This window comes from Pseudocercospora fijiensis, assembly GCF_000340215.1.
Source record: "Pseudocercospora fijiensis CIRAD86 unplaced genomic scaffold MYCFIscaffold_10, whole genome shotgun sequence".
NCBI classification, from domain to species: Eukaryota; Fungi; Ascomycota; class Dothideomycetes; order Mycosphaerellales; family Mycosphaerellaceae; genus Pseudocercospora; species Pseudocercospora fijiensis.
Window position 1 is genome coordinate 1,523,505 of NW_006921541.1, and position 28,000 is coordinate 1,551,504.

Here is a 28,000-nt window from a genome sequence, read left to right on the forward strand (position 1 = left end):
AGCTTCTCGGCCTCCTCATACCGACCCATATTCACATACAGCACACCTGTAAGGTGCCCCATCGATATCAAAGCACTCCGATTATTTCCTCCCAGTGTATGTCGAAGTTCTTTGAAAGCCTCCACCCAATCTTTCTGCGTCTTCGTAGCGGCCCGGTCGTAAATAGATGGACCAATCCGGTGTAGCTTTCACTACGTGCTCGGTGCCATAGTTGTTGTGCACAGCATCAGGGTAGACATTGCCGATATGTTGGCGAGCACTTCCCTGCGCTACAGTATGTTCCATTGGAAGCTTCCATTCTTCCTCCTTCCACGAACCCGGACCTCCTGAATGGTTCAGACACTCTTCATCATGCAGTTTTACCCGTCGCAGGTGGTCGCAACGGCCACGTTGAGAGACATGGAAGTACGACATCTTGATACACTAATGCTAGCTGAAATGTCCAATCGCGATGTGGTTGAAGGAGTCCCATCGCGCTGACTCAGCCAAAGACATGGTCGGCTTGGCAGTGGTATGCTTGGCAGGCAGCGATGGGAAGGACCTGACTATCAAGTTCACCACAACATGGATAGGCAACAAATTCCCGTTGTTGGTGTAGTTCCAGGCATATCTTCACACGAGTGTGACACTGACACTCTTCATCTCTCTACACAACACCTTGACCCTTCCGAATACTCTTCGCCAGCTCACTCTGCGCACGATCCTCAGCATACCTCTGATAAATAGGCAAATAATACTCCCTCTCCGACGTCGTATCACGAATACTCGGCCTATTCTCCAGCGCCTAAAACAAACAAGAAAAGCGCCAGCAACCCCCATCTCACATTATATCGTATCCAATCCACACTTACCATCTTCCACCTCCTCAACCTCTCCCAAACAACCTCATCCCTACCCCCCTTTCCCTCCCCAGGAATCCCCAAACCCCCCTTGAACTGATCGGAACCCCACAACCTCACAATCCAAGGCGCAACCGCAAAATCAATCAACGTCGGCTCCTCCCCTCTCTAAAACCACACCCTATCCTACCTCCATTTAGAGGCCCCGCTTTGTAGGCTTATATAGACCTTCTACCTAAATTTAGCACCTTCTACCTTCTACCTTCTACCTTCTACCTTCTACCTTCTACTCTGTCTCTATATCCTTATATTATCTCTCCGCTAAGTATACTAATATATATCTAGCTTAGCGGTCTATACTAAGCCTATAGCGAAGCGCCTAAAAGAAAACCGTACGGCTCCTATATAACCGTCCGGTATATAAACGAGAATTCGAATTTATAGAAGTATAACTATATATTAGATAGATAAACCTAAAAAAGCTGTTCTACGTAATAATACGATCTTTTAAAATAGCTATATAAAGTATATATTAAAGTGTTAAATTAAAGCTATAGATACGATCTTCTAAGATAGGTCTTCCGGTAACTGCGTTTGTTCTACCCTCCTTTATATTACTTATATATAAACGGTATATAAAACGCTAAGTAAATTACGAGCGGACTCTTAGATTAACCGCCGCTCGTACCTCCGACTCTTAGAATACCTATATTCTTAACCCTTTGCCTTTATCTTGCTACCGAGGGCTATACTATATTACTAGCTTATATATACCTTTACTAGTAGTAATTCCTTTATCTAGCACGTTCTTAGACTCGAATAGGCCTAACGAAGGGTCTAGAGAGCCCTTTAGATACCTGTTTGCCTTATCGTACCTCGCTATCGCACCTCGCTATCGTACCTCGCTATCGCCTACTAATAATATCGCGGCCTACTAAAACATACGATAGTAATAGCGCTACCTCCGAGGGGCACTCGCAAGTAGCGTAATAGGGAGAAGAAGGATAGGGCTAAGAAGCGTAAGACTAATAGATAGCAGAATAAATCCGAGTAGCACTTTCTAATAGCACTTCTAGGTCGCGCCGCCGTAACTTGAGAGCGCCCGGATTTTAGTTACTTGCTACCGGTCTAGTAGCCTAAGAATAAGCGAGATTATAAAGCATAGTTCTAGACTCGTTACGATCGTATTAACGCCGCTAATAACCTGTTATCGTAGGACTAAGTTAAGCAACTCGTATATAATGCCGTAGCTTCTCTAGAGGCTAAGAATATCTATCGTAATATCGTTACCGCTAGCCTTATTAAGCTATTAGATCGCCTTTACCTAGGAAAAGGATATTAGCCGAAGGACGTCTAGATCGATCTAGTCTTCGCGCTAATCTTCGGCGGCAGCGATATTCTATAGATCTCGAAGACAGGCGAGGGCAAGAGCTTAGTATTTATAGCCTTTACGTATTTAACTAGCTATATTACCCTCTAGTTTACACCGCTAAATCGCCTTAGCGAGGAGTAGGCTAAGGTCGTCGAGAACTGGTATTAATAGCTATAGTTAGATACTAGTAGCTAGTTAGATAGCTAGTTAGATAGCTAGTTAGATAGCTAGTTAGATAGCTAGCCGATCGAGCGAGATAGTATCGTTAACGCTATTAATATTACCTCCGAAACTATAAGCCTCTATCCTAAGCTATACGACTATATTACTAATAGTAGATATTATTATATTATCCTAAGTCTAGAAACCGGTGCTAGTCTAGCCTTTAGGAAGCTACTATAGGACCCTAAGGTTCGTGCCCGTATCGGTCTCGTAGTAATCGATAAAGTCTATTTTATTAATAAGTAGCGTAACTTTCGGAAGGAATATGTATAGATCTTCGCTCTACGTAAGTTGCTCCGTAATAATACAGTTTAGCTCGGCTGTTCTACGACAATGTCCGAGGATATAGAGGACTTTATACTTAAATATAGTAGATTTCGTCTAGTTAGTAATTAGCTATTCTAGACTAAGATTATTCGTAGTAGTGTCGATCGTCTAAAACTACGTATATCCTACGTACTATTCTAAGGAATTAGCTCCGCTTATACGAGTACCTATATTTCGCTATCGATAGTATATTCGACCTAGAGACTAAGGAAGCTACGCCGATAAATATTAAGAAGGCCCTCTTATTTATTAATAGTCGTAAGTATGTCTAGGATCTAGCTAATATTATTCGGTATTAGCTAGTCGCAACGACTGCTAAGTATAGGGACTAGAAGAAACGATATATATAGGACAATAAAGGTATTAATATATATACTATAGTAATATTCTATACTAGCAGTGTCGCTAAGCGAGACTAGAAGCGCCGGTATAACCGCTTTTATAAGACTATAGAGTATCTAGATAGGCTATCGGAACACCGGATTATAGTTGCTACTACTGCTTTTAGTATTAGCCTAAATGTACTAGACATTAAGCTTATTTACTAGACTAGGTTTACTCTTACGCGCGATATCGAGGATGTTGTCTAACGTCTTAGCTATACCGGTCGTACTATTCTACGTAGTTTAGCCTTTATCTTCCTACTATACTATATCGATAATCGTCTTAAGTAGCCGCGGCTAGAATCTAACTATACGGCAATTAAGCCTCGCCGACGTAGATCGTATAGAGCATTCCGGCTATTAGGGCTCCGCTAGTCTAAGCTTCTAGGGGAAGATACTAATACGCTAGGTACTCGAGAAGCCGCTAATAATAATAATAATAATAATAGCGATAGAAACTACTAGACTAATAAAGGACGGAAACTAACACTACTACTACTACTTATAGCAATAGTATAGGCTACCGAGGGTAATATAACCTATAGCAATATAGGCAGCTATGTTTAGCAAGATAGGATAACGAGACTGTCGCTTAGGCTAATAACTAGAGCCCTACAACATAGGCATTATAGAAGTGTGATATAAACAATGTGCTATACGAGGTTGATGCTCTATCTATAATATAGAAGGAGGCCTCTTATATAGGCTCAAAACTAGCCTATAGGTATAGGGCCGGTTACTAGCTAATATCCCTCCCTTTCTTCGTGTCTGACTAGACACGCTTTATATTGCGCTTAAAACAAACATATATACATCCTTAGCGTTCTTAGCTAAGGCTATTTTCAGAACTCCGCAATAATACCCCCGGGGTAGCATTAATCCTAGATACTATAATTATACAAAAACAACTTCCTAAGCAATACTATACAGACCTACTGTTGCTTTAACGCGCCGTAATCCTTACTAGCAATAACCTTATCTGCTAGTCGGTTCTCGAAATCTCCTCCGTATATATTAAAGCTATTAGTACCGAAGTACTATCCCTCGTAGAAAGCTTAATTAACGAGGAGGTTAGTAGCCTTTTCCTTCGTAGCATTCTCTTAATCGTGCAGATATTCCTTAAGTCCCTCGTTATTAAGCTAGAGGATCTGTTTAACTTCGTTCTAAACAACGTAACTTAACTAAGGAATCCTACTAACTAGGGCGTCGGAGATGCAACTAAGGCCTTCGACTAAGATAGTAGTAGGGAAAGGGAACGGCACGAAGGTATTCGAACCTAGAAGGGCGGTTAGATTGCGGTGCGCCTTAGTAACCTCGGCGACGGTTAAGTTGTCGTAACCCTTAATCTTAGTACCGTCGATAACGCGAGAGTAGCCTAGGTTAATTAATATACGGTTGCTCTTAGTCTTTAGATTACTATATAGTAGGTATAGCATCTAAATAGAGACTTCGTACTCCTTTAGAGGGTTAAGGATCTACTCCGCCTTACGCCCCTTACTATTAGGCTAACTATCGAACATATAGTCGAGGTCGTCGTCGGTAAGGTGCTTATTAGTAAGCTTACTAATCTTGCTTAGCGGGACTAGGCTACGAGCCTAGAGCTTCTTAACCTAGTTCGCAAAGACCTCGGGCTAATATATACCTTCGATAATAGTAGAGCAGCTAGTCTTATCCTTAGATATAAGACAGACCTTAATACGCAGGTAACTAGCACCCTCGCTAGCTGCGAGCTTAACTATATCTTATCCGAGACGAGCAGACTCCTTAGAAGGACAGTTTTTATAAGTACCGCTAACCTTGAAGAATTTAGTAGGCTTAGGGACAGAGATAAGCTCGTATACGTAATTAGGTCGAAGGGCGACAGCTAAGAGCTATAGGGTAGGGTGCTAGCGGACGATTTAGTTGCTTATACTATAAGTTTAAAGGGTATTACGGCCTTCCTACTTAGACTTAGGCATCGCACGCATATACTAAAGGTACATTTTAAACTCCTCCTATATTAGGTCGATAAGGAAAGGAAGATATGCTCTACGAGGCTCTTATAACTAGCTAAAGACTTAAGGGAAGATAGTATTACTAGTCTAGCGAAAGCGGTCGAAGGAAGTGCCTTAGCTAAGAATGCTAGTAACGAACTTGCTCTAGCGATCCGTTAGCGTAAGGGCGCGAGTAATAGTACTAGTAGGGTTAAACGCGTAGAGTCCTAGAGATATCGGGGCGGCAATAGGGCGTCTAGGAAACTAGTTAGTATAGGCCTAATTAGCCTTAAGGGTAGCGAAGGCGTCTTAATTAGGAATCTCGCGACTAATCTTTAATAGGCGGCCGACGAGGACAATCGCCTTAGCACTAGCATAGAGACTATAGACCTTAGCGGCCTTCTTAATATAGTTAGTATATATAGAGAACGGCTCTTCTCCTAGCTTACTAAGGTCGTCGAGCTATTAATAGATAGATAGGGCGGTAGGAGCTTTGCCTATATCGGCTTTAGGAACTATATCAATCTTAGTAATAAGGTACGTAATAGAGTCGCCCTTGTAAGAACTATAGATGTTCTTAGTTAATAGGATCGGCGAGAGCCCTCTATCTCTATGCTTACTAAAGGAGCCTTCGGAGGAGATATCTTCTAGTAGTGCATCTAGCATATTAATATCCGAATCACTATAGTTAGTACTATAGTTAGCCCTAGAAGGGGCGCTATACTTCTTAGTAGCCTTGCGGAGGGCCTAGCGAGTATGTAATACCTTCTTACGCGCTGCTTCGGCCTTAGCGCGCTCGTCCTTAACTTCCTAAGGGACCTTATAGTTACGGGTCGAGCGACGGTCTTAAGCCTATATCTCCGTAGCGAGCGCGAGACTAGTAGCCGTATCGGCCTCTGTTTCTAGGCGAAGAGCCTTACGTTTAAGGACATTAACGATAGGAGCCTCTTAACCTTTAATAATAAAACCTGCACTATTAATGCGATAGCCCTTCTCTTTTAGTAGATCCTTAGTTATCTATATATTAAGATCGATCTAGACAATTGCATCGTAGTACCGCTTCTAGTAGGATATCGTAAAGTCGTTAAGCGTAAAGGACAAGTTAAGTAACTGCTTGCCTACCTTCTTGCTAGCGGTAGATATACGATAGATTATAGTACGAGAAAGGTGCTTAGCGCCTTAACGACGGACCTTATACTTGTTAACGAACGAAGAGACCTGCTTTATACGCTCTTATCTACTGTAGGCGAAGTTAATAAGGCTCTTAGGAAGACTACTTAGTCCTCCCTAATATTCGAAGGCCTAGTCGAGGGTCTTAAAGCGCAAGCGAATCTAGGTACCGGCCGTCTCGAGGCTATAGACGATAGGAAAGGCTTGTTCGATATCTATATCGTTAAGGACCTCGCGCTTAAAGACACGCTTACCGATAGACTAACGCAAGTTGTTTATACCGTACGCAACTAAGATAGTAGCCTTCTTAATATTCCTATTAATAACGCGTAGTAGGGTGCGAGCGTTCTAGATCTTCTCTTAAGGGTCTTTAAGGGCGGTAACGATCTAGAAGCAGTACTCGAGGCTAGTTATAGCAGCTAAGGCGCTATCGGAGGGGGCTTCGATCGGAACTAGTGCGCCTAAGTTTAGGGCTAGTAGGTTACTACTGCTGCTAGCGCCTAGCGGATTTAGGGCGCCGGAAGATATCTTAGTCGACCGGAGCGGAAAGGAGTTAGTAACGAGTTTGCAAAAAACGTTCGTAGCTTGTTAATAATAATTAAAGGGTTTAGATAGAAGAGGGGGGGGGTAGGCGGTAGTAAGTTAGTTAGTACTCGAGTAGAAGAAAGAGCTTAGAAGGCTCGCCTTAAATAGGGTACGAAGGTAGCGTAGTCCGTATGTTCCGGTAAAGCAAACGGATAACGATTACATATAGACCCTGAAAAGTGAAGCTATATACGAGACTCCTTTATTAGTAGAGCGGCTAAAGTTTAATAATCGATCTAGCTAATTGCTAGTAGCGACTACGCGCCTTTGTTAACCTCTAGCTTTCGTAGATTCCCGCGCACTCGAAATGTAACTAGTTAGTTCGAGTACCTAGTAGTAATCTATAGTAGTAAGGCTAGCGGGACTAATAACACCCCCGGGGTAGTATTAGCTTTTCTCTAGAGATGCTCGGCAACTAGGAGCAAATCGCCTAGGCCTAGCGTAGCTTATATTAGCCTACAGCACTATCGTTGTAGATATAGCATTACCTTTTATAGTAGCAGGCATATAAACGTAGCCTGTGCGTTCTTCTTTCTTTTAGATACTAAGCTTAGCGGCCTAAGGTCCCTATTCTTAGAGGCTATAGGCCTAGGTTGCTATATCTATCTAAGAGCTAGGAAGGGAGAGGGATCCTCCCTTTCTTAGTATCCTATATAGCTAGTGCTAATTAGGGTAGGAACATCCTCTAGTAGAGTATCTTATTATCGTTGTTACTTAAGGAAGGTTGCTAGAGTCTAGGAATCTAGAGGGAAGTAGTCCTAGAAGGGTAGAGGGTTAGGTTCGGCTATTTTCCTAATACTACCCCCGGGGTATTATTAGGAAAACACGCCTCGTACAGTTCTATCTAAGGAAACAAGAGCAAAGGAATAAAGTTATAGCAACATTAATCGAAAGCAAAGGCAAAGCAAAGGACAACAATAAGATAAACTAAAAGCAACAAACGAGAGTATAAATATTAGTAGGAACGGATAGTAGGTAAGGACTAAAGGTATAGGGCGGTACTGCATTAATAGCGCGGAGAACGATTAATAGAGGCAAGGAAACAACGTAGTAGGGGCAGGCAGAGGCAAGGAAGAGTAAGCAATTATTTAGTCTCGGGATCTAGCTATAATTCTAGGCGGTCTTCGTCGCTAGACTAGTTAGGTTCCTCGGAGTTAGAGTTAGATAGCTAGAAGTCTAGTTTACTATTAGAATCGGAATCAATATCGGAAACGCTCTATATATAGTTAATCCGTATATAACCCTCCCTTTGTTCTTAAGTTATTCCTAATAGCTTACTAAGACGAATCTAGGGATAGGTATAGTTCTTAGGTAGAATAGGATCTATAATAGCGGTAGGATCCTCCTCCCGATAGGTATCTAAGGACGGTAGAGGGTCTATAGAGGCACTAACTTCCTCCTCGGTCGGCGGAGGGCAGGTAGGCTCGCGTAACTTAACGATCTTCTTTAGATTAGCCCGAGGGTAAGAGTGCTTTAAGGTAGTACTATCTAGCTCCTAAAGAAGGTATACGGAACCCGAGTAAAGGACCTCCTTTACTCTATAAGGACCCTTCTACTTAAAGGCTAGCTTATAGGAGTAACTATACTCTAGTCCGGACCGGTATAGAAGGACTATATCGCTAACCTTTAGAGGCTCCTAATTAACAGCATTATAGTTATTAAAATACTGCTTAGCTTCCTCCCGAAGGCGACGTTGTCGAGTAAGACCCTCTTAAGAAGTCGTAGTTATATCCTTAAGAGCCTTAGCCCGTAGGGTAAGAAGATCTGCCCTAGTACAAATAGACCCCTAATCGTAAACGCCGTACGTGCGATAGGACAATTCAATAGGAAGAACGGCGTCCCTCCTAACTATAAGTTCCGCTAGTATAAGTCCGGTCGTATCGATAATAGTAGTTCGGTCCGCCTAGAGAAGGGCTAGGACGCGGGTAGAAATAGGAACTAATCTGTCGCTACTATTAGTTATCTTAGATAGGGCGTTAATTAACGACCGATAGCCGCGCTTAACGATAGCATTCGACTAGGGATAGTACGGGGAGATACGAACGTTCTTCGCCCCGTACGAAATAAGTAGCGCTTAAACCTCCTTAGCTATATTGTTCGTAGCGTTGTCTAAGATAACCTCGTAAGGTGTTCCCTAGCGGCAAAATAGATCCTTAAATAGGAAAGTAGCTATATTACGGGCATTAATAGCACCGCAACCTTTATAGAAATAGTAGGCCTCCGGCTATCGAGAAAGACCCTCTCGAATAATATATAGGCTATTATTGCGGCTAAGATAGACCCTATCGCTATACTACCGCTCCCTAACTAACTAGGCAGTAGGGATACGTAGCTCCCCTAAACGCCGGTAGCTGTTCCTAAAGTTGCACTTAGGACAGCTCTTATAGTAGCGGGAGACGTTAGCCTATACGCCGTCCTACTAGTAGCGTCGACGAAGGATATCGAAGGTACCCTCGGCCGCCCGGTAGCCGAGCTTATCGTAAACGGAACGAAGGATTTCTTATCGGGCTGCAGGATCGTTAATAATACGCTAGAGCGGTATATTAACTATAGCCTGTCGCTAAAGGATGCGATCCTTAATAAGGAACCTCCGAGAATAGCGAATAATACGACGGTATTAACTCTTTAATAGACTAGGAGCTCTCTTCGTATAGGTAAGGAAGTAGGCGATATTATAGGAGTTATCGGAGTAGACTCTATTAAGGATATTATCCCTACCTAGTTCGCCTACCTTAGTATCGTCCTAGTCCTCGCCGTTAGTAGTAGAGTCTTCGTTAGGCTAGTTACTAGGTTAGTCGTCGGCAGTAGACCTAGTAATTACCGGTATAGCGTTAATATAGAAGGCAGTAAAGAAGGTGCGGTTAATAACCGCGTCGATATCCTTTTCTTCTATTATCTCGGCGATGTCTTCTCCTATAGCAGGCCTTCTAGAAAGGCTATCCGGTCTAGTGTACTTCTTACTAGGAATATAGAAGACGTCGAAATCAAACAAATAGATCTAGGCAACCTACCGAGCTATCGTAGAGTTAGGCAGGTTAGAGGCTGTATAGCTAAGTTAGTAGACTAGCGTCTAAGCGTCGACTTCTAGGCGAAAGAACACTCTAAAGAGCTAAGGTCGGAACTTCTTAAGAGCCTTATAGATACTAAGGCACTCTCGCTTGCTAGTATCGTATCGGGCCTCGATAGGTTTCTATAGACCGGACTCGTACTAGATAGGGTAACGTAAGGAGGGCTCCTTACGATTATACTATATTAGTATCTCGCCGTAGCCTTCCCCGCTCGAGTCGATAGCAATAATTAGTAGACCTACGCCTTCCGAGTAGTTAATAGAGGTAAGCGTAGGCGCGCTAATAAGTGCCTTAGTAACCTTATCCTTAGCGGCTTAGTAAACGGAGGTCTGTTTAGGCTCTGTATCCTTCTTAAGCAAGGCGTGTAGAGGCTTGTGTACTAACGCAAAATTTTCGACCTAGATACGGAAGTAGGAGACTACTCTAAGCTAGATCCGGACATCTTTCTAGTAGGTAGGGTCGGGCTAGGATACAATCTTTAGGACCCGTACATTGTTAGGATAGCGGCCGTTCTTATTAGTTGCAAACCCGACAATGTTTGTTCGTTTATATAGGAGCTGAAGCTTCTCCCTATATACCGTTAGGTTAGCTCGCTCTAGGTCGCAGAGGACACTATCGAGGTTCTGAATGTGTTCGAGAAAGAACCTGCGGATGCTAGGCTCTACTTCTTTATTATCGTACCTAGTTTTAGGGCCCTTAATGCCGATATCGTTAAGGAAAGGCATCGCTATATAGGAGATATAGGCCGCGAGGACTTGGTTTATAATACGAACGAACTAGGCTACGGAGTTGGTTGCCCTTTAGGGAAGGGTAGTTTGTCGGTGTAGTCTAAGAGGCGTTTCGAAACTAGTAAGATCCCGGCTGTTAGGGTAGAGAGGTATCTAGTCGTAGCCCGAGAACACATTAACTAGCGAGGCTACTATACAGTTAGTAAAGGCTTCTAAGAACCTATTAGTCTCCGGAGGAAGATTAGCATCTCTAATCGTAACTACGTTAAACTTCTAGGCAGCGTTAATTAGCCGATACTTCTTTAGCTCCTTAGGAGCTGTCTTCTTCTAAACTAGGAAGTATAGATTGCGATACGAGGTATAGGAAGGCTCTAAGGTACTAGCCTTTATACGCTACCGTATTATGTCCTTAACTATACCTCTTAGGCTTAGGTTTAGCTTAAACCCTAGGTAAGCCTAAGGCTTATACTCGATCGTTCGGATCCTCTATAGAGGGGCAACCTCCGGGTTAATCCTACCTAGATGCGTAAAGTTATATACTAATACGGCTTCGCGGTTATATAGAAGCTCGTATAGCAAATCCAGTTTAAGATCCGAAAGCTCGATGCTAGGTTTAATGTTCGCTAGTCTCTCCGGCGTTAGCCTCAATCCCCTAGGAATAGCGGAGAACTTTTTAGTAATATACCTCTAGTCGTATAGACTATCCCTAGGTATTAATATCGCTTCGCGGTTAAGGCACTTTTGTCGCTAGTTAGGATTTCCGCTAGGATTAGACCTATCGGTTATATATACGCTGCCTTTTACGGGCTTAATCTTATTAGCTACCCTCTTATATAGGGTATATACGCTAACCGCTCGTAATACCCGAGCCCTCTCTCTTTAACGTTAGGCCCGGAGATTAGCGTAGTAGAACAGCGCGTAAACTTTATTAGAAGTCTCCTTAAGTCGGTAGGTGTACAGCTAGTAATCCTGATTTATAATTCCGGCGAAAACGTTAGATTCCTAATAATACCCCTAGGGTAGCATTAGCTCGGCGCTCTAATTAGTTAGTTCGGATTCGGGCTCGGGTAGATCCGCTTCCGGCGGCGATGCCTACGTTAGTATTATTACCGAGATTCGTACACTAGGTGATCGTTATACTATTATGCTCGCTATCGCTTCGAGCATTCGTCTCCTTAGTATAGAGCCTAGAAACTAGCCTTGTCGTACGGAGCGGCGTACCTCTAGATATAACCTATTCAAGCTACATTAACTTATAGCGCAGATTGCCAGTCTTACAACCGCGCTATAGCGTTTCCCGAAGAGCGCCCAGAAGCAGCAAGGATATCCTCGTAGGACCTGTAGCTAGTGTTTCCAATATAACTAGTAAATACGACTCGGTTGCCCTTCTAGTTAGCGATAGTTCCTTCCTAGGAGCTATCGTCGCAGTTGCGCTAGACACCCCGGGTTATGCGAGACTATAGTCGACCTAGAATAATTAGCGTATTCGGGTTAGCGGCAATCTAGAAGGTAAAGGAAAAGCATATGCCGAAAGCGTCTACTATAACATTATAGCAGGTACCTACTAGCGCAACCTCCCTATTTACTCCCTATATACTAAGGGAAATATCTCTATTTATTAGCAGTCGGAGCTGTTTAGCCTAGCGCTTACTTATAATAAGTAACTCTAAACCGTTATTAAGCATTGCTAGCAACTACTAACTATAGCTTCCGATAGTAACTTAAATATAGATAGCGGGAACGACGGTAAAGGAACGGGTAACTGCGGAAAGGTCTACATTATTAGAAATAGAGTAAAGTTCCTTAGGTCGAGGAGGTCCTACTCGACCGATTTGTTAGCTAGTAAATCGGATAGCCTTAATAGAAACTAAAACCGAAGTAGAGTCGGCATTATTATTATCCCCTCGGCCTATCTCCTTAATCCCCTCTTCGTTAGCATTATCGATAGTCTCCTAGCTCTCGTAGGTTACTAATTCGCCTTCTACTAACTCCTAGGCCCCTAAAAATTTAGGAAGGAACTATAGGGAAGAGACGTCGATATAGTCCTCTCGCCCCTATTTACGTCGGAGGGCTGCAAGGTCTTTTATAAAGGTTGCATCGTTAGGAATCCGGCTCTAGAACAGGTTAGTAGGCAAACCGTATACTAGAAGCTCCCCTATAGACACGTTAGACTTAAGGTCTAGGAACTATAAAGCCTAGAAGAGAGCATTTGCCTTTATATCGTAGGAGTTAGTAGGCCCGGTACTATACTTCTTTATGTACCTATCAAAGCGAAAGCTCTTTAGGTCGGCTAACTTTCGTTTGTAGGCCGGCGGGTTAGCTAGGCCTAGGGTACTACTAAGGTCGGTAGTATTATCCTCTATATCGATATCCGGAGTCTCTAGGACCTCCGGAGAGGCTATACTAGTTCGGGTTACACGGTCTTCGGCTGTCTAGAGTGTCTTAGTCTTAGCGACTAAATCTCGCTATTTCTTAGCCTTATTAGCTGCCTGCTTCTTAAGTATCCTAGTAGGGGCTGCCGCACTAGGGCGGGTAGGGTTCTACGGGCTCTTACCCTTGCCCTAGGACTAGGTTTAGGACCTTATAGCAGCGTAGACATCTATACTGTTCTTAGTAACCGCGTAAACATTAGTAACTGCGTCCGGGTCCTAAGACACAAAGTTGACTTTAATAGGTTTAGTAGTACTATTACTACTCCGCTCCTTAACCTGTTTTGCCCTAACCTTCTAAGTTTCTCGTTTAGCAATAGCGGCGAGGGTACTATTCCTAGTGTCCTTAAACTCGATCTTGCTACTATACTTCTTCTCTAGAAGACTCCTAAGTTAAGGCAGCTTCGGAGCTCTACGATCCTACTCGAAGTTAATCTTGTCGCCGGTATCGGTATAGTAGAACCGACTATTTACTTGTATAACGAGCTTCCTCTTAAGAAGCTCCTTCTAGATAGGGTAGTCTAATTAAATATGTTTGAAACCGCCGTATATCTAGCACTTGCTATCTAAGTTAGAATAGATCTTCCGTATAGTATAGACGTTAACTAAAGGGGCCTTAGGGTAGTTAGGATCGGAGACCTAGTAGACTAGTAGTATATCCTTTAGTATACTAGTATTAAGGACCTCCCTAACTCGCTATAGTGCTTTCGCATTAAGGTTGAGCTAGGCTAGGGATTTAGCTAAGTCCGTAACGTCCTAAGAATGCTTAGTAATAGTAGGAGTTACGGTACTAGGACTACTTTGCGATTTAGGAAGAAACTTAGGCCCTCTAGTTCCTAAGGCATCGTTCCTTACCTAGGCTAAGTTATTCCGGTCCTCGCTATAAATAAACTTCTTTGCGTTAGCGGAGCTGTTAATATCGTCCTTAACAGCCTCTAGGACCTCTTTGTACTTCCTAAAGGTCTCGGGATTGGCTTCGCTAAGCTTATAGCGACGGAAGACACGCTTAGCCGTAGACTACGGCAACCCTTTAAGGAGCAGCCTCGTTCTCTAAGAATTCTCGAGGTCCTACTAGTCGATACCGTCCGCTAACTTAACAAACTCGCGGACGTACTCCTTTAGGTCGTTATCTTCGGTGCGCCTCTCTATATAGAGGTTCTTAAGCTACGTACGACTGCCTTTAATACGACGGCTATCGCGATCCCGATACTCCCTTATAAAGGCCTATTTAAAGACCTCCTAGTCGGTATTAGACTTGTCGTCCTTTTCTAGGTAGCTAACTAGGGTTCTAAGGGTTCGGTAAAGCTTAGTAATAGTAGTCCTCGTAAGGGACCGGACCTTGTACTAGTCCGACTCCTCTTCGAGTCTATACTCGGCTAAGTTGTCCCTAAAGCGTTCTACGTGCGCCGTAGCGTTCTACCCTTCGAATAAAGGGTTCCTACTGCTTCCTAGCTCTAGCGGGCGACGCCTGTTCTAACGGAGAAGGTTAGTTTGCCCTTGAATTATCTTTATAACGACATTATAGAGAGCCTCGGGCGTAGAAGGCTCGATAGCCCCTAGGTCGATAGCGCTTATAATAACTAGTCGTCGCCTGATTTCTTCGTTAATAGGGTCCGGTAGGTTATTAGATTCCGAAGATTCCGCTAATTCGTAATGCTCGCTTTCGCTAGAGCTTATTCGATTATTATAAAGTAGTTAAAACGAAATAATTTGAAATATAACGCTATAGGAAAGTGTTTTTAGTATATGTTGTAGGTTTGGTTTGTTTCGATATTGCTATGCGAGAAAATAGTGTGCTAGGCTGTTTTCTTCTAATGTTACCCCTAGGGTAGCATTAGAGTTTGGCCTCCTAGGGGTCGCTTAGACACCCCTAGGAGCTTTAATTTAGTAAATTTAGACAAAAGCCGCTCGGAGGAAGGAACTACAATCTCTATTTATACCTGGATCCTAGAAACCAGCCGCTTTACTAACTATTGTTATCTCTTTTAGCTAGGCGGGGGGCGGGGACTTTCTTTTTCTAGTAGAAGGCTAAGTACTGTCCGAACGAGGCAGCGAATCCCGAAGCAATCTACCCGGTTAATAGGGGAACTGCCTAGGTATCCGACCTATAATCTAGAAATTGCTATCGTATAGATAGTCTTAGCAAACCAAGCAAGGCCGATAGGTAATTAGTCTATCTCCTCCTTAGGCAGGCGGTAGCTTATCTCGAGTAAGCGGTGCTAAATAGGTCTTCGACCCGGAGCCGAGTCCTTAGAAGCTAGCTATAGTTATAGACTAGGCCCTAAGCTGTAACAGTCCTAAGGGTTTGCAGCTTTTCGGGGTTAAAGCGATGCCCTCGTTAAGAGGTTTCTTTGCTTGTCGTAACGGCCCCTCGAGATACTTCGGTATCGTCCGTATCGTAGGCTCTTATCGTACCTTCGCTTCGGTTATAGCTATTCGTGCCTAGAGACTACCTTCAATACACCCGAACCTGTTAGATATAAAGAGATAGCCCTACCTTCGGCTCTAATAAAGGACGGAAACTAACACTACTACTACTACTTATAGTAATAGTATAGGCTACTAAGGGTAATATAACCTATAGCAATATAGGCAGCTATGTTCAGCAAGATAGGATAACGAGACTGTCGCTTAGGCTAATAACTAGAGCCCTATAATATAGGCATTGTAGAAGTATAATATAAACAATGTGCTATACGAGGTTAATGCTCTATCTATAATATAGAAGGAGGCCTCTTATATAGGCTCAAAACTAGCCTATAGGTGTAGGGCCGGTTACTAGCTAATACTAAGAAAGAGATAGAGCTTCGCTGCCTTTACGATAAGATTCCTCGGATTTAGCGGAAGTTCTAGAATAACTATCTACGCGAATAATACGGTATATATCTACGCAAAGTCGTCCTTCGCTATCTCGGTAAGGATAAGGTAGTATATACCTAGCAACTACTAGTAGTAGAAGATTGCTATAATATCTATAACCTAGAACTAGACGCTCTTTATATCGATATACCTCTAGAGGGTATTACTCCCCCGAAATTTAAGGCTCCGAGAGCCGGCACTCGTTTAGCAATTAGATTTAGTATACTAAAGGATTAGATATTAAAGCGGCCTGCCCTTTAGTATCTAGATTAGTTAAGCTATATTCGATTCGACCTTCTATCGACTAAGATTATAGACGATCCGATTCTAGCTAATATCGCTAATATCTTTACTACCGCTAACTTAGTTAATAAATAGAACGAGAGTATTACTATCGATTAGGATCTCCTTAAGTAGAAGGCGCTAGTATTTGTAGACTAGTTCGAGAAGCTTTAGTAGTACGAGCAACTATTCGCTATCTTTTAGCTAATCGATACTCTAAAAAGCCTTAGTCTAGAGGTATTAACTAAGTAGCGTACTATTTATAATGCGAGGAAGAAGGCCGAAGAAGATAGACAAAAGAAGGCCGAGGAAGAGGCTACTCGAGAAGCGGCTCGTAGCGCCCTAAACACACGTCTATCGGACACTATACTACTACCTATAATGCCCTTTACTCTATAGTAGCGCGCTACTGCTCTAAATAAGTTAAGAAGCGGTATTATAGGCTCTACTAGCGTATAGGCTAACCTCCTTTATAGCCGTAATACTTAGGTATTAGGAACTCGAGGCTAGGAGCGCCTAGGCTTATCTAGTAGTCTTAGTCTACGTACTTAGCGATAGCTACCTCTATAGATTGATCCGACTGCTAAATAGGCATATACTCGAGCTAAGCGGATTCTTAGTACCGTTACTCGTACTAACGAGGAGCGAGGTCGCGTATTGCGTACTAAGCGTAGACTCTCGGAAGCGGGTCGACGTATAATAGGCTCTTAAGGTAGCTCTCCTAGCAGGCGTTAATACTGCAATTAGCGGTAAAATAGCGCTAGAATAGCGGTAAAATAGCGCTAGAACAGCGCTAGAAATAGCGCTAGAAATAGCGCTAGAAATAGCGCTAGAAATAGCGCTAGAAATAGCGCTAGAAATAGCGCTAGAAATAGCGCTAGAAATAGCGCTAGAAATGGCGCTAGAAATAGCGCTAGAAATGGCGCTAGAAATAGCGCTAGAAATAGCACTAGAATAGCGCTAGAAATAGCGCTAGAAATAGTAGTAGAATAGTAGTAGAGTTAGCATTAACAAGATCCGTTATAGCTACCCTTCTATTATGTCCTTATAAGCTCGCTAAGTCCTCGTCGCCGACTACAATCTCCTCGTCCGACTCGTTATTATCTATCGGTTCGTTAGGCCTATTTAGTTCTACGAGAGGTAGCTAAGCTGCTTCTACGAGAGCTAGCCTAGTTAAGCTGCTTTTGCGAGAGTAGGCGTATAATACCTAGTTAAGCTGCTTCTACGAGAGCTAGCCTAGTTAAGCTACTTTAGCTGCTTCTGCGAGAGCTAGCGCTAGAATTAGCACTAGAATTAGCGCTAGAATTAGCTAGCCTAGTTAAGCTGCTTCTACGAGAGCTAGCGTATAATACCTAGTTAAGTTGCTTCTATAAGAGCTAGCGTATAATATATAATACCTAGTTTAGCTGCTTCTACGAGAGCTAGCGTATAATACCTAGTTAAGCTACTTCTACGAGAGCTAGCGTATAGTAGTGCCTAGTTTAGCTGCTTCTGCGAGAGCTAGCGTATAATACCTAGTTTAGCTACTTCTGCGAGAGCTAGCGTAGAATACCTAGTTTAGCTACTTCTACGAGAGCTAGCGTATAGTAGTGCCTAGTTTAGCTACTTCTACGAGAGCTAGCCTAGTTGAGTTGCTTCTACGTATAGTAGTGCCTAGTTTAGCTACTTCTGCGAGAGCTAGCGCTAGAATTAGTACTAGAGATAGCGCTAGAGATAGCATTTAATAAGGTCCTTCCTTACTACCCTTCTATTATATCCTTATAAGCTCGCTAAGCCGGCTTTTCTATTATATCCTTATAAGCTCGCTAAGCCGGCTTTTCTATTATGTCCTTATAAGCTCGCTAAGCAGGCTATCTATCGTGTCCTTTACGACGAGGGTTTACAGATAGTCGTAGGTATCGATAGTATATAAGAGCTAGGCGAGAAGCGTAAATTCGAGGAAGCGATAAGGATACCGAGTCCCGCTAAGACCCCGGATTTGGTATAGCAGAGCGCTTAATTAGTAGGATTAAACGTTATAGCTGCTTCCTTCCGCGTATTTATAATACCGACTTTCACGACTTTTATAATAGTATTACTAATATAGCGAGATACGTCGATTTAGCGCGTTTCTAGCAAATAGCGCTAACAAAAGTGTCTAATACGATAACGATAGCCGCCTTAGGCACTAAGAACCGCCTCCGAAACCCGAGAAGTTGCTAATACTAGCGATACTAGCGACACTAGCGATACTAGCGACACTAGCGATACTAGTACTATACTTATTATACCGCAGCTATTAGTACTATAATATATACGGCAAGGATAGATACGTAGGGCGATAATATATATCGAGCGCTCGTAAAAGTACCCTTCGAGAAGCTACGATAGCCCTCTTATGTTAACGCCCTCTATTGCTTAGACTCTCCCTAGAACGATTATTCCGATAACTAGTTACTATATAAGGTAGAGAAAACGAATAGTAGCGTCCGGGGATCTAATTAACTAGCAGTACTAAGCGGCTATAGAAGCATATACTCCGAAGTATACTAGTATTATATATAGCCTATATACTACGCGTAATGCGTAACAATTAACGCATTCTATTACTAACTATAGTACGTATAGCCGAAGACAAGGTATATAGGACGGGACTTATTAAGCGAAACAATAACAGCTTATTCGCTAAAGCGACACTTATTAGTACCTAGACAATAATAGAGTATAACCGCGCCCTTAGTATTAGAGACACTATAAAAAAAAGGTTATCGAGCGCGTTGTAGTCGTATAGCAATATTAATACGCTTACTAGAAGAGAAGGCGTACTATAGTCGGATAATAGTCTTAATACGTAAAGGGCTATAGTCGTATAGCAGTACTATAGTCGTATAGTAGTAAAGACTAAGACTAAGACTAAGACTAAGCGCCTTCGGGCTTAAGTATACTAGAGGCCCTTACGCACTAAGGTTATTATAACTAATAGTCCTAACGAAGGCGTTACGCCGACTTAACTAGATACGCGTATGTTATCCTATAAAGAATCCAAACGTAGGAAGCCTATAGCCGCTACTTAAGGTATACCTTACTAAAGAGTTTTTACCGAGTTAGGCCTAGCCGCTACTTAAGGTGTACCTTACTAAAGAGTTTTTACCGAGTTAGGCCTAGCCGCTACTTAAGGTATACCTTACTAAAGAGTTTTTACCGAGTTAGACCTATAGCAATACTACGAACCTATTAACCTACTTAGTCTATTAACCTACTTAGTAGGAGAGTCGCTATCGAGCCGCTACTTAAGGTATACCTTACTAAAGAGTTTTTACCGAGTTAGACCGTTAGCCGCATTATAGGTGTACCTTACTAAAGAGTTTTTACCTCCGCTAATCTATCTGAGACCTCTATAGTTTATACTAAGACTGCGATATTCTAATAAAACTATGCTCTTTCGGTTAAATGCGCAGTCGACGCCCGCTAAAGCTATAGTATATCTACTCGCTAGGAGCACCTACTCGCTAGGAGCACCTACTCGCTAGAAGAGTCGCCTTTATAACGTCTTACTCGGCAAAGCCTATTAGAGACCTTAAAAGAAGGACTAAACAAACTCTACCGATCGAGGAACCTTAACTATTAGATAAGCGGCTCTATCGGTAGTAAGCCGCAGAACTAGTAAGAAATAGTATTAATCGCTATAGAGCTACCTATATGCGACAAAGAGGTATCGATACTGTTACTATTAGAAGCCGATAGCTAGTATATTGCTAGGGGTATTAGTATGTTAGTATATTAGTATATTAGTATATATAGAAGAAGAAGAAGAAGTTAAACTAGGAAGCGTAGGTCTATATTAGCGCATCGTAGGTAAGGTTTGCCTCTACTAATAGGATTGCGCTATTTACGCTATAATAGTAAGGCAACAATAACGGCTATATATTATTGCACTTTTAACGCAATAGCCGCCGACTACTACTAGTTAAATGCCTAAGGCTAGAATTGCTAGTAGTTCTCGAAATTACTAGAGGCCTCCTTTAGTATTAGGCGCTCTAAATTCATATAGGAACTAAGTCTAAAGCGAAGCTAATAGTAGGGACCTCTACTCTAACTAAGACTCCGACTGCCGCTAGTTAGAGTAACGCTAGTTATTAAGCTATTATCGTACGCCCGCATCCCCGACGAGGTACGTACTCTAGTCTACTAGGCGTATACTCTAGTCTACCGCTACTACTTCGCTACTAGGTACGTACTCTAGTCTACCGCTACTACTTCGCCGCTAACCGCTAGTTAGAGCAACGCTAGTTATTAAGCTATTATCGTACGCCCGTATCCCCGACGAGGTACGTAATCTAGTCTACTACCGACGAGGTATATAATTTAGTCTACTACTACTACTTCGCTACTAGGCGCGCACTCTAGTCTATAGAGCTATTAGCTATTAAGCTATTATCGTACGCCTAGCCTAGCTAGCTATTAAGCTATTATCGTATGCCTAGCCTAGCTAGCTATTAAGTAATTATCGTACGCCTAGCTAAACTCTTCGACTTTATAAGCACCTCCGACGAGGTATATACTCTAGTCTACCGCTACTACTTCGCCGCTAACCGCCTAGTTAACGGGGCTATCGTTGTCGGCGGCAAGCGTACTTAGAAGATAAAGCTAGTACCTAAGAGATAAAGCTAGTAAGGAAGGCCTAGATAGTAGATATAGTAGGTTAGATTACTATAAACGAATATAAAAGCTATATTTATTTATTCCTTAGTCGCTACAACCGCTACCCTTATCTATATCTTAGTTACCGCCTATTGCATCGACTACTTTAACCTCTATATCGATAAGCTAAGTCTATCTATTAGTACGTTAGATAGTATCGACCTACTTAGAGTCGGTCTTATCGATAGTAGCACCCTATATATTGCTACGATTAGTCGTAGCCTTACGACTAGCCTTAGCAGCCTCTATATCCTCTACGACCGTATTCGTAATAGTAGAACGACCTTCGAAGTACTCCTTATTGCTTTAGTTAAATATAGCGACCTTCTCGCGGATCTAATCGCTACTAAGCTACTAGATATCGTCCGATATATACCTACCGTTAGACCCCGCAGTAGTCCGGGTTGGTTTGGTTTGGTTTGCCAAGCCGAAATTCTGGTTTGGTTTGGTTTAGTTTGCTAAGGAACCGGTGCACGGACCGGTTTGCCGGCCACGTGCCGGCTACAGACAAAAACCTAACCCAAAACACGTCTAAACAGCCCGAAATACAGATGCAATCGTATAGATAGGGCCCCCGGACCCGATCCGAGGTCGTCGCATGTCGTCGTATGTCGTCGCATATCGTCGCAGTTTAGTCGGATGTTCTCGGAAACCGGCTTAGACTAGCGGGGTAAAAAACCAAACCGGAACCAAACCGGAGGGGTACCGCTAAGAAACTAAACTATATACGTTCTATAGTTCGCAAACCGAACTACTGCGGGGTCTACCTACCGTTATTGCTATACGGAGCTATAAAGCCATCCGAGAATAGCTTCTCTACGCGGCTAAAGACGTTAATAGCTATATTCTTATAGGTATAGTAACTGCTTATCTTAATACTAGTAAAGGAGGTTATTATATTACGTAGTATACGAGCCGGCTCGCGGTTAAGTACGATCTTCTTAAAGGTTGCTAGCAGGTTATAAGTCGAGTTACTAATACGATTAATGTCTTCTAAGTACTCGTAGTTATAGATCTCGAGCTACTTATCCGCCGCTATTATATAACCTTTCTTCCTATTAGTAATAATGCTAGAAGATAGAATAGCTTCTTAGAGGATATTATTATAGCCTAGACTAAGCAGCTATCGCTTATATATTATTATCCGACTATAATTTCCCTACTTAGTACCGAGGAAACTAGGGATTAGATAGTCGACGGATCGACGGAGATAACTAATATCTACGTTATAGACCCCGAGGCATAGGGTAAGGAATATCTTAATCTCCTATATTATCCGAGCTATAGTAGTATACTAGGCATTAGGTGCCGGCTTACTAACGCGGTGCAGTAAGCTACGCTATACCTCGATAGATAGGAGCTTCTTATAGATATCCTATACTATCTCTAGGTATTGCTAAGCGGTTAGCCTAGATAGGGCCTCCTTAACTATATCTATACGGCTCTCCTTACTAGAGATTATAACGCGGCCCTGCTTAGACAACTACTTAATAGCCGTACCGATACTACGAGCCCGGAATATAGTCTTAAGAAGCCGAAGGATCTCGAAGAATTTTAGCTTCGTACTACTAACCTTATTCTCGCTATACTAGAATACAGTATCGCTCTTTGCTATCTAAGCGCTTAGAAGAGGCTTCCTATCGCTATTCTTATCCTAGTACGTACGTAGGATAGTAAATACACAGTTTATTATAGTATAGAACTAGGCTAGCGATATAAGGAGGCTGTTACGCTTGTCGTATAGGTCCTTATTCTCGATACTCTCGTTACGTACGCTATACCTACGTACGACGGTTATATTGTCGCTATTCTATATATATAGAGGTCCCTCTAGCCCGCTCGTAAAGTCCTTATCGCGGTCTAGGCCCTAGAACTTAAGCAGGATTTCGTCCTATATAGTATATATACCCTTAATAGTCGCCTCGTTGTTAAAGGAAACAGGCTACGAATATACCTCTATACGGGCCGGGTCTAACTTATCGATTACTAGCTATACTAGTCGCTTTAGATTACTACTGCTATTCTCGAAAATTGCCTTTACGGTCTCTAGAAACGTATACGCAATAGCCTTATTAATATAGAAGAGCGTAGTCTTAATACTAATATCGGAAACCTCCTCTCTATCCGGTCGTATTGCCTTATCTTTATAGATATTCTTAAAGATATTATTAGCGTTTAGCGGCTTATCGTAATAGATTATCTTCTTCTTTAGGCTACCCTTCGGAATGCGCTTATTAACGGCTATATACGAGGCATTTATAGCTACTATCTAGTTAGTATCTCTAGTAGCCTAGTCGGTACGGTTCTATATCCGATTAAAATTGTCGATAGTACTACTATACTACTTATCGGGGTAGTTATATAGCTTAGCAATTTGCGTCTCTATATAATTAGTATTCTTATCTATTAAGATCTAGATAGTCTAATATACTAGAGTAATGTTTAGGTTGTTTAAGACCTTAATCGTACGACGACTCGCACTATTGCTAACGAGGAATATTCTAAGGGCCTTTAGAAAGAATAATACCTTAATATAAGATATAGAATATAGGACTTAAGAGGTTAGTATCGTCGTACGCTTCTATATAATATTACGCTTATCCGCGAACTTAGTCTAGTACTAGTAATAATCGCGACGTACGTTAGGTAGCAGATCCTAGCCGAGCAACTAATACTGTATAGGAGCGACCTATTAGATAGTATCGTCTATATCTCTAAGGTCGATTTCGAAGATATAGAACTCCGGTTTATATATACTAAACAAATCCTTGCTAATTAGGCTCTTTAGCTTATTACGAATAATACGAGCACTAAATAGGCGATCTTCTAGAAAGGCATTAATAATAGCCTAGAGGTTCTTCTCGTATTGCTTAGAGCGCTTAGTAGTCTTGCGAGTTTTAGTAGACGTAGATGCTTTATCGCCCGGCTTATCGACTAGATACTTAACGAAGTAGGTTATACTAACCTTATTCTTTACTATAGTATCCTTTAGCTCCTTATAATACTTATCGAGAAGCCGCTTAAGCGCAACGTCTTTACTAGCACGGCGTGCTATTTCTAGGGCCTCTTTATCTTTATCTTTATCTTTATCTTTATCGAATATATTGTCTTTATCGTAAGTATCTAACTCCTCGTTACTACTAAGATCTTCGTCTTCTTTGCTAAGGTCTTTATCTATAGTCTCCGATTCTAACTGCTTATCTTCGAAGTTGCTAACCCTAGCTATATTCGCTAGTCGTACGATAGTCTCTAGTATATCGCTTAGGAAGCCGCTTATAGAGTGCATCGGTAATACTACTATCTATCTAGGAAGAGGTAGACCGACTAGAGCATACTAATAACCTAGCTAGCCTAGAAGTAGCGTATTATCTAAATCCTAGTCTATTAGATCGCCGCTATCGTCTTACTACTAAGGCGGAAGGATTAGATTGCCTTTATTGTCGTAATTACATACCGTTATCTTACTAGAAGGTTCTTTAGATATCTTAAAGAACTCGAGGCCTAGTAGCTATAGTAGTAGCTATAGTGCTAGCGGTCTGCGAGCGGTCTGCTAGCGGTCTGCTAGCGGTAGTAGCAGCGGTAGTGCTAGCAGTCTACTAGCTATAGTAGTAGCGGTAGTAGCAGCTATAGTAGTAGCTATAGTAGCAGCTATAGTGCTAGCGGTCTGCTAGCGGTAGTAGTAGCAGTAGTGCTAGCGGTCTGCTAGCGGTAGTAGTAGCGGTAGTACTAGCGGTCTACTAGCGGTAGTAGTAGCGGTAGTACTAGCGGTCTGCTAGCAGTAGTAGCAGCGGTAGTAGTAGCTATAGTAGCAGCTATAGTAGTAGCTATAGTAGTAGCGGTCTACTAGCGGTAGTAGTAGCGGTAGTACTAGCGGTCTGCTAGCGGTAGTAGTAGCGGTGCTAGCAGTAGTAGTAGCAGCAGTAGCAGTAGCGGTAGTAGCAGCTATAGTAGCAGTGCTAGTAGCGACTTTTAGGTATTTTAACCTTAGCTTTAGAGTCGCGTCTGCTATATAGTAGTAACTTAATAACTATACCTCGAATAGACTTATACTATATATAAAAGGTATTTAGAAATAGTCTACGAAGGACCTCGAAGTATCGAGTCGGCTATAGGAAGGTTATCGATTGCCCTCGAAGGCTATAGAGCGGTTAGTAGATATTAGATAGAATTTTCGCCTACCTAAATAATAATTACTAGCATTAGGAGAAGGATCTCTAAGTATTAGCTAGGCGATATAGTATATTATATGTTAAGGTATTTCTAGCAGTATAGCTAGCCGCCTAGTAGTCTAGATAGCTATAGTCGAGTCGGCTTAGTAGAATAGCGAAAACTTAACGCGCTAATATCGTATAGACTTTTTTAATAGGTAGAATAAAGCGCAATTAGTAGGGCTATAACCTCCGCTATTTAGAATGTCTTATATACGTTATAGTATTATATTAGTATTTAGTAGGCTAGTTTCGTACGGGTTTATATTAGGCTCGTAGGCGAAGAATTAGGTAGAGTGCTCGTAATTGGTTGTCGGTAAGTTCGGAAGCTAGCCCTAATTACTAATCTATTACGTACACTCGGTCGCAATATAATCCCTATTCACCTTCACGTAACTCAATTCTTCATGCCTACGAGCCTGAATGGAGGTAGACCCCATCCTCATCCCTAGCTTTTACCAAAACCTTCAAAATCCCTAAAACTCCTCCCTACCCGCCGCAATCGCTTCCTCTCCTTGCGCCTACAAGAAGAAAAGAAAAGTTTAGTCCGTCAACCCTCTACAAACCATGCATGCAGTTACTTAATAGTAAGCTTACTTACCTGCAAAAATCGATGAAAAGCCGGAACAAGGCTCCTCGAAAAGAACTCAATCCAAAGCCTAGTCTTCGCTCGCAAATACACATCTTCAGGCAAGAATTTCGGCGTGGATTCCGGGTAGGCATCCTCCAAAAATTCGCAAATGACGGTAGATTCGAAGAGGGGTTTGTCAGAGAATTGGAGGGTGGGCACGAGCCCGCGAGGGTTGAGGGAGAGGAGGGATTGCGATTTGTTCTAGGGTTTGACGTGTGTACAACAGAAGGAGGGAGGTTAATCGAACTACATGCGTGGAGGGTGGTGGACAAGGGGGATTGATGTATGTATCTTACTTCGATGTATTGGTATGGGATTTTCTTTTCTTCGAAAATGGACCAGACTCTTTGGACGAAAGGGCAGAACCAGCCTGAGTAGAGTTTCAAGGGTTCTTCTTTCTGGTGGGCGTCGACGATGGATTTTGCCGGGCCTGTGGCGACGGGGTGAAGGTCGGCGTCTGGATGGGAGGCCATTGTATGCTACTGTACTGTGTAATATTGAGAGACTGGCAGATTCTTGTCAATACATCAAGTAGTACTTGCAGTCCATTTATGATTAACTGTTACAGATCATCGTCACACTACGTAACAAGTCCTCCATGTGCCGTCTTCGGCGGGGTATCGAAACTCATCGCAAGCCAAAAACCTCCCGAGAGCTCAAGCTCTCAACCGGGTCTACTCCCGGGTATGCTATGCAAAACGCCGGAAACAATGCAAACACATGCCGCTTCTCTTCGATCTCTTCGGCCGTGATTCTCATTTCATGAGTAGTCTCCCTGTATGCGTGGCTTGCTGCCGTATTCACATCGTCGAACATGCTGGTTTTACAAACTCTTCTCCATAATCGCGAACGAGTTGTGCCTTCTCGTTCTCCTTTTGTCTCTTGCGTACTTCCATAGGGAAGTACTTTTCTAGGAAGTCCATGGTGTCGAAGTCGAGGTTGGTGCCATTGGCTTGCATGACCGTTGGCGCGTTGCACATGGGGCATTTCGGCTTGTTGGTATCTTGTAGTTGTATCACACATCGGATGCAGAAAACTGCTTTGCAGCATCCAAGGTTCACTGGACGCCATGCCATGCCGTAGCACACCGGGCAGACCCAGTCATCGATTTGCGGGACGACGGAAAGAACTTTTGATCCAATCTCGGCATGCAGATCACGAGCAATGGAGTTTGCGAAACCGCCAGCACCGCTCTTGCCAGTCATGAGAGCGGGATACTTGATCTCCAAACTATGGATGAATGGCTTGCCTTCTAAATGCGTCCGCTTGTTGAACTTCTTCAGAATCTTGGTCATTGCTCGTGCGTTCATCTCTTGGAAGTGCATGATGTTGAGAATGTTCACGTTCAGGTCCAAGAATGCCTTTGCTGCAGCCTTGGCTTGAGGAGTCTTCATCTTGCCGAGGAGTCCAGTCTCGCGCAATTGCTTGTCATATTCTTCGAGATTGCTCCTGGCTTCCTTGTAAGTGATTGCTCCCCGTCGTCTTTCAGTTTCGGTGTAGAAGATGGGTTTCTCAAGGTATAATCGGAACATCTCACGCCAGAAGTACAGGTCTCGGTAGCTCATTCCGCGCTTAGCTTCGAAGCCTTCCCGTACGGGCTGGACGACATCCTCGACTGCGCCGCCCAAGTCTAGTATTTCGTCCTCCAGATTGCGAGTCTCCTCAGTTCGCAACTCGTCCAACTCCATCATCTTGGGCTCCAACATCTCGAAGAAATCCTGTGCAGAGGCGAGTGGTACTTGTATCCATCGCGCGTCTGGTGACTGCGAATTGAGCGAGTTTGAACATGTCGTGTCTGGGTCATCGCTCGGTGGGTCCTGAACGGCATGTAGTTGTAGATGTTCACCCAGGTTCTCTCTACGCCCTGCAATTACCATTTCATGTTTGGCGAGCTTCTGCAGCGACTCTCGAGTCTCTGGCGCGAGTTTGGCTTCCAGTGGAGTTCCTGTGTGGCTGTCCACCAATATTCGCAGTTGAGGTGTAAACTCTTCTGGTATGCTTTCCAAGCCTGGGCGTGTGCCAGCATAGTAGTCATGCACCTTCTGCTCCTTATGCTCTTGTGGCCCTCCAATCAATTCGCCCATAGAGTCGAGTGTTGCTGCATCCAAGCCCAGGCTCTCCAATTCCTTGCGCACCTTTTTGATACATTTCTTCAAATGCTTGTACTCGATCGCCTTCTGTACCCATTCTGCTGGGAAGCCTTCATTGGCCAAGGCCGTCTCATACTCGTGGCCGAACTTCATC

The 28,000-nt window shown here is 42.9% G+C and overlaps 2 protein-coding genes across 2 annotated transcripts; both read right to left on the reverse strand.

Moving 5' to 3' along the window:
- Positions 1-646: 646 nt before the first annotated feature.
- MYCFIDRAFT_145126 (uncharacterized protein) lies at positions 647-26,229 on the reverse strand (the record flags this gene model as incomplete). Its single annotated transcript, XM_007933359.1, has 5 exons — positions 647-784; positions 852-1,005; positions 24,046-24,139; positions 25,723-25,957; positions 26,053-26,229. 5 exons carry the CDS (start codon positions 26,227-26,229, stop codon positions 647-649), a joined length of 798 nt encoding a protein of 265 aa, XP_007931550.1.
- Positions 26,230-26,284: 55 nt separating this feature from the next.
- Positions 26,285-27,999, reverse strand: MYCFIDRAFT_157796 (uncharacterized protein; the record flags this gene model as incomplete). Its single annotated transcript, XM_007933360.1, has 1 exon — positions 26,285-27,999. One exon carries the CDS (start codon positions 27,997-27,999, stop codon positions 26,557-26,559), a length of 1,443 nt encoding a protein of 480 aa, XP_007931551.1. The 3' UTR covers positions 26,285-26,556.
- Position 28,000: the final 1 nt, after the last annotated feature.